Source organism: Carassius gibelio, chromosome B1, assembly GCF_023724105.1.
Source record: "Carassius gibelio isolate Cgi1373 ecotype wild population from Czech Republic chromosome B1, carGib1.2-hapl.c, whole genome shotgun sequence".
Taxonomy (NCBI): Eukaryota; Metazoa; Chordata; class Actinopteri; order Cypriniformes; family Cyprinidae; genus Carassius; species Carassius gibelio.
Genome location: NC_068396.1, coordinates 1796931 through 1808186, shown reverse-complemented (window position 1 = coordinate 1808186; position 11256 = coordinate 1796931). Strand labels below are relative to the sequence as shown.

Below are 11256 nucleotides of genomic sequence, written 5' to 3'. Positions count from 1 at the left end.
TCACACAGGTTTAGAAAGAGAAGAGTAGATGATGACAGAGGTACTGTCCCTTTAATGTCGTCGCTCTTTCCAGGAATGAGGAGTGTGTTTTTCATACGCAAATGAGGCTTGTGCTCGTGGAAATCAGCGCTTTGTGGATGAACTGAAATCACCTGCTGAATAGAGACAGAAACACTTGAGGTCAAAGATGACAAATGGCTCTTTCTAGTGAAGGGATTGTGTTTCTGGAGCAAACACATTTGTGAGCCGCTCTATCATTACTGTGACAGACGGGAAGAGCTAGAGAAACACTGCTGTCTCTTCAGCGTGACTCATGTTTCTGCGTGTCTCGATGTGAAAGGCAGAGAGCATTCTGGGTAATCACTGCAGACGCAGTGTGGAGAATCATCTTCCCTCCTTCCACAGGTGTATGACAGCTTTGTCTGTGGATGAGTAACAGCAGAAGCTCCTGAAGCACAGGTGTGTGTGTGTGTGTGTGTGTTGATCTTCAGATCTGTGCAGTAAAACCTGTTCGTCCGGTCACCACGTGTCATCAGGAGACGCTTTGTGAGCGATTCTTACAGCGTCTGCCACTGCAGCACATGGGTTAATTATCTCTTTAACTGAGTAACACACCTGTAACTGTGATGGAGAGCACCGAATCTGCCCTGCAGCACAGAAGAGTCATCAGTGTCACAGATATATATCTGGAGAAATACACAACAATACACTGTATGAGTCACAATTATACATTTCTCTTTGATGACAAAAATCATTAGGATATTCAGTAAAGATCATGTTCATGAAGATATTTTGTTAAGTTTATACCGTTAATATATCAAAACTTAATGTTTGATTAGTAATATGCATTGCGAAGAACTTAATTTGAACAACTTTAAAGATGATTTTCTCAATATTTAGTTTTTTTTGCTCCCTCAGATTCCAGATTCTCAAATATTGTCCTCCGAACAAACCAGACATCACTGGAGAGATGATTATTCAGCGTTCAGATGACATGTAAATCCAAACTTAAAAAAAAAAAAGTACCATTTTATTTATTTATTTTTGCCCCAGGGTCACATACGAGCTGAAAAAAAAAACACACATTTATATACAAAAAAAATTATATTAAGAAGATGTTTGAAATGGCTTTAGATGAAGTATTGCATCTTTCCTTCTGCTTTCCTCACGATTCAAACTAATAAGATGTGACACTGCACATGTGAAGAAATGAAGTGAAAGAGGACTAAAGAGGTGGAAGAGCACATTCTCTGATTCTCAGCCGTGATTATATTCAGAGAAGTGTCTCCTGCTTCAGTCCACACCAGCCACAGCGAGTCCTTCTTTATATAAGAGCTTTCTCAAGTCTGCTTTTATGGCTGGTTGGTTCTGAAATGTATTAATTCAGATTCAGCACTGCCCTTCAGCACACAATCATCACACAGAATGAGCAGATTCTGCAGATTAATGAGCGCTGAACGAGTCTCTGTCACTGCGATGAGTCTCTGTTGAGGAAGACACAGAGAAATGCTTTTACTTCTGTTCAGTTTCACTTTAGTTCTGTGCTCCGAGCATAATCTGAATCTTTAGCATTATTTATCTGTGCCTCACATGAACTATCCTGATCAAGTTCCTTTGAACCGTGAATAACGTTGAAGATGTGATTCCTCTTGATTCATCTGAAAATCTTCCTCTCTAACAGCAGTTTGATCACACTTCTGAACCATTTCTGTCTTTGAAAGGCACACAGATCCTCCACAGACGTACATTAGAAGCGTGTAAAACACTGGGCTCTATCTCTGCTTATAAAGACACGCATTCGTTACGTTACTCTGAAGCCTTCGTTGGAGAAAACCTTGTTTCCAGGGTAGGATTGATCATAGAGAATGAGACTGAACACCATTCATCCCTGATGTGTGCAGACCTGCTGGAACGACTCTTGAGAAGAGAAGTGCTCATGTCACGTGGACTGCTGATGTTTCACTGAATCAAGTGAAGGATAATTCAGTGTTCACCACTGATTCTGTCAGCTTCAGAAGGACACTACAACATTAGGACATCAGGGGCTGTTTAATATGTGAACATTGTTCTCTCAAGAGAAACGCAGCAGAATAAGCCTATTATTACCCACAGCCTGTATATAACATTCTGCATGTATGCATCACAGTTTTGATAAATAAGACAGATAATAAATCATTGACCAAAAAGCTATTCAAAAATGAATGTTGCTGGTATTACATGAACATGCATTTATCTGCACAAAAGGATGCATTATAATGCCACGCAGCAACCTTCATTTTAAAATCATTTGCAGTGGTTTCTCAAACCATAAGATACTTCTGTAACGGAGGCCAGCGAGTAGTGCTGTGCAGGTAAACCTCACTCCCCGATCTCAAGAGACGCACTAGCGACAGACGCTAGTGGCTGTAGCCTCCTTGTTAGTGCGTCCGCCTCCCATGCCGGAAGACCTGGGTTCGAGCCCCGCTCGGTGCGAGTGCGAGGAGCGTCAGAGAGGACCCGGGTGAGAGGGGTTACACTTCATAAGACAAAAAATAAGATTCCTGGATAACAGAGATGTTTACTAAAAATAGCATGCATGCACATGTCTTCTGTTGTTTGTCAGTAATGAAGCTGTAGATGTGGACTCTGTACTGTCCATATCAAAAAAGCATAAAAAATTATAAATAGATAAAAAAGAGCGTGCATTATTTGATAGATCTGTGTCTCAGTACTGATGAAGAACTAAAAACACCTCAGCTCCAGCTGGAGGTCAAGGCTTGGCTGGTCAGCAGGGTTAGGGTCAGATCTCGACTGCTGCTTTGACGTGAATGGACATGGATCGTGTTGTTGTGTAGTGACCGGTGTGTTCTGCTTCTGTTGATCATTCATGCCACCTTTATTATCAGTTACTTTATACAGTACAGATAGTTTCAAAGCAGCTTTATGATGATAAACAAGAAAATAGTGATTAATTATGCATTTACAGTTGGGCAGGTCATTCCACCAGGAAGAACATTTAATTTAAAAGTTCCTAAAAGTGACTTTGTGCTTCTTTGGGATGAACCAGGGGTAGGCAAGTTCGGTCCTAGAGAGGTCCTGCAGAGTTCAGCTTCAACCCTGACCTTCACTTGCAGAACACACGCTTCTAGAGGAACATACATCTGAAATAATGATTTTAGAGCCAGTGCTGGTTTTTAGGCAAACATCAATGCCTTGAATTTTATGTGAGCAGCTATTGTTAGCCAGTGCAAATTATGCAAATTATGCAAATAGAATTCAATTCTGCTGTAAACGGTATAATATTAAACAGTCATTATTCATACTACTGGCGGGCGGCTGATGTACAGTATGTGTTTGTGACTGGACTGAGTTATTAATATCATTATTTACTTTTTATTAAATTTGTATCATTTTCAAATCGTTTTTTGTTTTGTTTTTTTGGGTGGGTTACCAGTTATTAAGTATGAAATTAAATGTCACAGTTTTGCTTAGATTTATGCTTTCAGTTTGAATGGAAATCTTAGAGTATTCCACTGAGTCGATCTAAAACAGCAAGGCACTAGTGAGTGAACACTAGCCAGTCTACATCTACATAGCAACTGCATAACTCCACCCTAGCAACCGTTCAGAGCTCCAGCAGTGGCCTGTGTTATGGCAATGAGCTCGAAACAGACTTTATTAACGAATCAACTCAAGATCATATTTTAAACACAGAGGTTTCAGAGGACGAGGAATGATAGTGTGAGACATCACTAAACCTCATGTTCATGTTCTGTGGCACGTGTTTGAGTGAATCAGCTTCAGGGCAGAATCCACAAACCTCTCAGTAACTCACATCTGAGGACCTTAATAATAACCATCTGTGAGTCAGACTGAACCCTGCAACATTAAAGAATCCTTCATTTATTAGTGATAAACACACACAAAACACCAGTATATAACATCTCAAGACAAAAAGATATAATTAACTGAAGAAACACTAAATATATTAAATATAAACATCAACTTATTTTAGTCTAATAATTATATTCAAAATAATTTACATGTTAATTTATATTATGCTTCAGGCTATCGCTATAGAAATATCTATGTATTTATTAATATAGATTCATGAAAAGGTTTTCTGGAGCCCCAACAAGAAACACTTCTGTCCTCTGTTCTACACGAGTGACCCCTGCAGTCAAACACATCACAGTGTTTCTGAACCAGATCTGATCCTCACTCTGAAACACAAAAAAGCCCTCTCTGAATCATGAGCTAGAAACAGCAGACAGTCCTCCAGATGAGCGAATGTTATGTGATTGGGTTCAGAGAGGAGCACTGACTAAGAGCAGCAGAGGACCATGACCTTTAGCGGTTTGCAGGCGTCTGATTGGCTTACACACTGCTGGAGCCATGAGCCATTGACATCATCTTCCACAGAAACAGTTGAGATGTTTGATCAGGAGCGATGAGTGATGGCCATCGCTTCATTCACAGCTGATGGTCTCCAGAGCAGAGCGAAGAAAAACACATGTGTGACCCTGGAGCACAAGACCAGTCATAAGGGTTACTTTATTAATTTAGCTACATTAGAATGATTATTATGATTTTAATATGGATATTTTTCTTGCAAAAACACATAGATTTTCTCTTTATTAATCTCCTCTTGGACTGATGCAGGTCAACACCTGCTGAGTCAGCATCTCCACTGCTGCATTCATGCCATTAAGATAACAACACGTGATGTTCACATCCTCAGACACGGAAATATGTGTTTCTATAGCAACGCTCAGTCAGGTGACACATGTCATAGTTCCCAGAGAATTCCCAGTTCATCAGGTGTATTTACAAGCTCTATGTGAACACTTTTTACCTGTTGGAATCACATAACTACGGTAATTACGACGTGACTTGAACGCATGTGAAGGTCCTCGAGCCGGGATTCGAACTCGGGACGCTGTGGCGCAGTATGAAAGACTATAAGCACTGACTGATATAGTTTAGCTTTGTGAAATCATTTATGATTTTAGAGTGAGTTTAAAAGTTTAAGGACATGCCACAACAAAGATTATATTTTAGTTACTTTTCAGAAATGTTTTTTATTTTTTTATTTTTTTGTATGTAGCATTCATTTTCAATTTACAATAAATGAAAGAAACGAATGGAAGAATGGACATTCCTGTCATCTTCTTTACTCTCATTCCGAAGCACATTCCAGCTCATCATTACTCATGAGGACGAGAGACGCTCCTTAATGAAGTAAATGTGCTTCACTGAGGGCCGTGCAGATCCACATCACCCAGAGACAGACGTGAGACACAGTAAGCACTTCATCAGCATGCATCTCAGTGAATCTGACACGGCTCGAGGACACGCTCATTACAGCCTCCATCATCACCAATCAACTCTAATCAAAGACCTCCATCAGCCAATCAGCGCTGAGCGGTCAGGACTCACAGCAGGTCACTCGGATCAATCTACTCTAGAGCGAGATGAGAGCAGAAGTGATGCCAGGTGAGAGTTTCTAGAGACGGATCCAGAACTCCAGCATCATGAATGACACGCATCTTCACTGATGCACCTGATCCAGAAACCCTAACCCTAACCCTAACCTAACCCTAACCCTAACCCTAGTCTCGGCTCAGTTCTGATGGCAAAGATTCAGGATCTTCAAAGAGAAGCAAGTGATGAAATGCAACTGACACACATATAATCATCAGAACATAAAAGAACCGTTTTTACTCAGAAATTACTACATTTCAGTGTAGTGTTTCAGGAAGGTCTGTCTAAATTAGAGCGATGTAAACATGGACGCCCTTATCCTCAAAAACGACATTAAATGTGGCTCTGAGGTGAATTATTGTCTCCTTAGGACTTCAAACATCACAATTCAAGAGACATTTGAAACAAGCTGTTGTGTTAAGGTGCTGATCTGGAGTCAGTCTAACCCTCTTCTCCTCCATCTCTCTGACAGAGATTCCTGTGTCTCTGTGTCTGAATGAAGGAAAGGTCTTGAGTTGAGCAGCTGATGTTCTCCGAGATCTGAGATGAATCCCGAGACCTGTTTCTCTCTGCACTGCCACAGAAACACACTTCAGGGCTCTGTGGAGGATCAACACTTCTTTCTGGGACAGCGTGTGAATGTCAATCTTTAATTATTCATTTATTTGGTTATTATAAGACAATAAAACACTAACTTTATCTTGATTCAGGTAATATAAAGGTAAAATACTATTAATACTATACTATGTTATGATCCAGGTGTCTTACAGATATTGACACGTGTGTAAATGTGATTTCTGATCATGTCTCAGATGGAACAATCATTTAATTATCCAGCAGAGGACACCACTGCACATGAATGATGCAAATCAGCTGCTCAGTGGTGATTGGTCACATAATTCAAAAGTGATTATCGTGACATCACTGATAATCACTAGATGAAACCATTGTGGTTGAGAGTCTGTAGGGTTTGTGTTTGTGTTCCTCTGTATGTGTGTGTGTGTGTGTGAATGAGTTTGAGTGTAAGTGTGTGAAAGTGTGACCAAACGTCCCCACAAGCATTGAAAAAACGGATATATTTGACACTGTGGGGGCCGGACTGCTGTCCTCACGAGACAAAAAAAAAAAAACTAATAATGACATGGGTATGACACAGGTATTACAAGGAGAGGGAGACTTATGAGGACATAACCCATGTCCCCATTTTTCAAAACACTTATAAATCATACAGAATGAGTTTTTTTGAGAAAGTAAAAATGCACAAAGTTTCCTGTGAGGGTTAGGGTTAGGTGTAGGGTTGGTGAAGGGACATAGAATATACAGTTTCTACAGAATAAAAACCATTACACCTATGGGATGAACACACTTTACACAAAAACAAACATGTGTGTGTGTGTGTGTGTGTGTTAGTGTGTGTGTGTTTGTGTGTTGTCACTTCCTCATCATATTGCTCTTGTCAAACCAGTTTCTCTGGATCAGTGTGTGTTTGTCAGTCTATAACTGAATAAAATGGTAAGAAACGAGTTTTCAAGAATTCCCAATCAACCGTGACACTGCTTCCACTTGATTCAGACATCACTTGATTGATCTGGGTTTTGCTCCATATAAGTCAAGTCAAGTCACCTTTATTTATATAGTGCTTTAAACAAAATACATTGCGTCAAAGCACTGAACAACATTCATTAGGAAAACAGTGTCTCAATAATGCAGAATGATAGTTAAAGGCAGTTCATCATTGATTTCAGTGATGTCATCTCTGTTCAGTTTAAATAGTGTCTGTGCATTTATTTGCAATCAAGTCAATGATATCGCTGTAGATGAAGTGACCCCAACTAAGCAAGCCAGAGGCGACAGCGGCAAGGAACCGAAACTCCATCGGTGACAGAATGGAGAAAAAAACCTTGGGAGAAACCAGGCTCAGTTGGGGTCAGTTCTCCTCTGACCAGACGAAACCAGTAGTTCAATTCCAGACTGCAGCAAAGTCAGATTGTGCAGAAGAATCATCTGTTTCCTGTGGTCTTGTCCTGGTGCTCCTCTGAGACAAGGTCTTTACAGGGGATCTGTATCTGGGGCTCTAGTTGTCCTGGTCTCCGCTGTCTTTCAGGGATGTAGAGGTCCTTTCTAGGTGCTGATCCACCATCTGGTCTGGATACGTACTGGATCCGGGTGACTGCAGTGACCCTCTGATCTGGACACAGACTGGATCTGGTGGCCACGGTGACCTCGGAACAAGAGAGAAACAGACTAATATTAGCGTAGATGCCATTCTTCTAATGATGTAGCAAGTACATCGGGTGTTATGGGAAGTGTTTCCGGTTCCGGTTTACCTAATTAATGCAGCCTAAAAATCCTTTAACGGATTTGGATATTAAAAGCATATTAGTATGTTATGTGTAAGCCAGGTTAGAGAGATGGGTCTTTAATCTAGATTTAAACTGCAAGAGTGTGTCTGCCTCCCGAACAATGTTAGGTAGGTTATTCCAGAGTTTAGGCGCCAAATAGGAAAAGGATCTGCCGCCCGCAGTTGATTTTGATATTCTAGGTATTATCAAATTGCCTGAGTTTTGAGAACGTAGCGGACGTAGAGGAGTATAATGTAAAAGGAGCTCATTCAAATACTGAGGTGCTAAACCATTCAGGGCTTTATAAGTAATAAGCAATATTTTAAAATCTATACGATGTTTGATAGGGAGCCAGTGCAGTGTGGACAGGACCGGGCTAATATGGTCATACTTCCTGGTTCTAGTAAGAACTCTTGCTGCTGCATTTTGGACTAGCTGTAGTTTGTTTACCAAGCGTGCAGAACAACCACCCAATAAAGCATTACAATAATCTAACCTTGAGGTCATAAATGCATGGATTAACATTTCTGCATTTGACATTGAGAGCATAGGCCGTAATTTAGATATATTTTTGAGAAGGAAAAATGCAGTTTTACAATAAGTATAACACAGACTCATGTGACTGTGGTCTCTGTGTGGTTTCTTAAACAGGAAACTGTGAGACACGAGAGCAACAGGGATTTGACCTCAGACGGGGCATTGCCCTTCATTTCCTGGATCTCATTGGCTCAGAGAGTGAGTTTCAGTGTCTTCAACACTTTCAGTTCCCTTCATACCGGAGACGCTGCTGGACGCTCACAGAGATGGCAGGAACACTGGGAATATTTGGCTTATGTCTGCTCTTTGCTGGTAAGTAAGCTTTAATCTGTGTGAATGTGAATGTGTGTGTTCCTCATCCGTTGTAGGTGAAACACCTCCGCTACATTTCTATCCATGACTGTATCTCGGAAACCCTCAATTTGTTGTTTCCCTCTCAAACGTGATTGGATTTTGCAGGTTCAGAGGTGTGTCAGAACATTGCTATATTGCCTTCTTTGCTGGTTTGGGTTTATTGATTTGATCGATGAAGAAAACAGAGAAACTCACATGTACACACAATATCTTTTCTGACATTACACATTAATGTAAGCTGGGCATTTGCTTTGATGTTTTTGAGTATGCAGTGTGTTTAACACAGTCAGGTTCAAATGTGGGTGCAAAAAATCCATTAAAACTCTAGCAGCGTTGCCATTGTGCTTTTGCCTTGTGGGCAAGTGAGAAATGTTAAATAAAGCAAAATGTTAAAAAGATGAAAATTACCTGATTTTACTTTCAGTTCCTTTTAGATTCTCCAAGGCATTAACATTTTTCTTAACTCCATGTAGGACGTTTCTGTGCATAAATGTAAGCACTGTGGCAGTAGTAATGCAATATTTAGAAAATGTACTCTTGTACTTGATACTCAAGTACTTTTAAAAACAAGTACTTTAGTACTTTTCCTTAAGTAGACATCTGACTGTAGTACTTTTATTTGTACTTGATTAAAATTTAGCAAGGGATACCTGTATTTTTACTCAAGTGATGAAGCTGTGTACTCTGTCCGTCTCTGCCAGGAAGCACTTTCTGAGTTCTCTGGGTCACTTCAAATGCTTCTGAACAGACAAGTTCAGAATGAATGGAACTAATGAAATATTTCTTACACACTAACGTCACAGACAGTAGTTTTCCACCTGAGTCTCAGTTATGGGATGGTAATCCTGTAGTTTTGGCTGTAGGCCGTGTCACAGCGACGGCTCCGAGCCAACGCCCCAAACACAGATCACTAATCTCACTCCCAGAACTCCATTAACTCAAAACATTTGAGCAGTAAAATATATGTAATTCATAGATATTTTCGTCATTATTGTTTACAAATCTTTGTATGTTTTCTGATGGTAAGAGTACAGGTTAAAGTTTTCTGAAAGAAGTCTTCTGCTCCGCATGACTGCATTTATTTGATCAAAAATGCTGTAAAAACTGTGAAATATTATTATAATTTAAGATAGCTGTTTTCTATGTGAATATCTTTTAAAGTGTAATTATTCCTGCAATCAAATATGTATTTTCAGCATCATTCCTCCAGTCTTCAGTGTCACATGATCTTCAGAAATTATTGTAATCTGCTGATTAGGTGCTTAAGAAACATTTCTGATTGCTTTCTTTCAATTAATCAAATAATCATATTATCCTTAAAGTAATCTATCACATCTATTTACCAAAGTATATTTCACATAAGTTTACCAGTATATTTCACAATTTTCCTTTTTTTCTTTGATCAAATAAATGCAGCCTTGGTGAGCAGAAGAGACTTATTTTTAAAACATTTAAACATTCATAAAGTGCTTTATATTCAAATGTTTTGTGTTTCAGGGGTTCAAATGACTTCAGGCATGACTGTAACCATCCCAAATCAAGTATATAAGGTTGCGAGGGGAGATAAAGCAGTGATTCCCTGTGTTTTCACACCGAGTACAACCATCACATCCATATCATGGACGGCAGATCCGGACAACAAGGATGATCCAGAGGTAATAAAACAGACACATTCATCACGGTAATCATTCAGTACAGGAGAATCCCTAACTAACACCACTGGTGCTGGCACATATATCCCTGCTGACATCCACTAAAAACCAAGAAATGCAAGGAGCGTATCCACTGCATCTCTTTATGACTTCTTTACTTCAGCTTGGCCTCAGCATCAGTCAAACGAGCTTCAGTAGAACAACAGTGAACTACGGTCTGATGAGATGTTGTTAGGCTTCATGTCAGTAAAACACACTTTCCTCTCCTTTTACCGTGCTCACACTCACACTCTTTATCTCTTCATCATAAATAAATCTAACAAGAAACTGTAAACATACAATGCAGTTCTGTCGTCATTTGATGAGTGTACATTGAATCTGTTCATCTGTTCAGTAATCCTCCCTGACTGCGGGTGTCGCTGTTGGACAGTGTTTTCTCTAATTCCTGCTGGCCTTGCTGTAGCTGATCTTAGCTCTGTGTTTCTTTTTTTTTATCTTGCTATCGCTCTCTGTTGTTAAAGTGATAAAATATAACTTAATTCACACCATATTTCTGACATTATCGATCAGTCTTATCAGATTAATTTAGATCATTCACTTTTATTTTAGTGAGTAATGGCTTCTCCTGCTATCGTTATTTGCACCTCTTGCCACATGTACAGTTTATCTATCTCTGTCGCTGATGAGGGATTCACATGTGATAAATGCAGGGAAATAGTTAGGCTGACAGAGAAGATTTCAGAATTAGAGACACGCATCCAAACTTTAATTGAGGACAGTAAGAATGTTAGGGCTCTAGATACAGCTTTGGATGCGTCTAGCTCAGGGATTCCTGTACATTGTCCGGTTCCAGCAGAGCCCCTGCAGCAGGGCAACTGGGTGACGGTGAGGCAGCGTAGTCGTGGGTC

At 39.9% G+C, this 11256-nt stretch overlaps 1 protein-coding gene across 1 annotated transcript in view; it reads left to right on the top strand.

Moving 5' to 3' along the window:
* Positions 1–8503: 8503 nt before the first annotated feature.
* The window catches only part of gpa33a (glycoprotein A33 (transmembrane), paralog a), a 64340-nt gene continuing 61587 nt past the window's right edge, over positions 8504–11256 (top strand). The window contains exon 1 of the mRNA XM_052544977.1: positions 8504–8654. Coding sequence (XP_052400937.1) covers positions 8609–8654 — 46 coding nt within the window. The 5' untranslated portion in view covers positions 8504–8608. The remainder of the gene's footprint in view (positions 8655–11256) is intronic.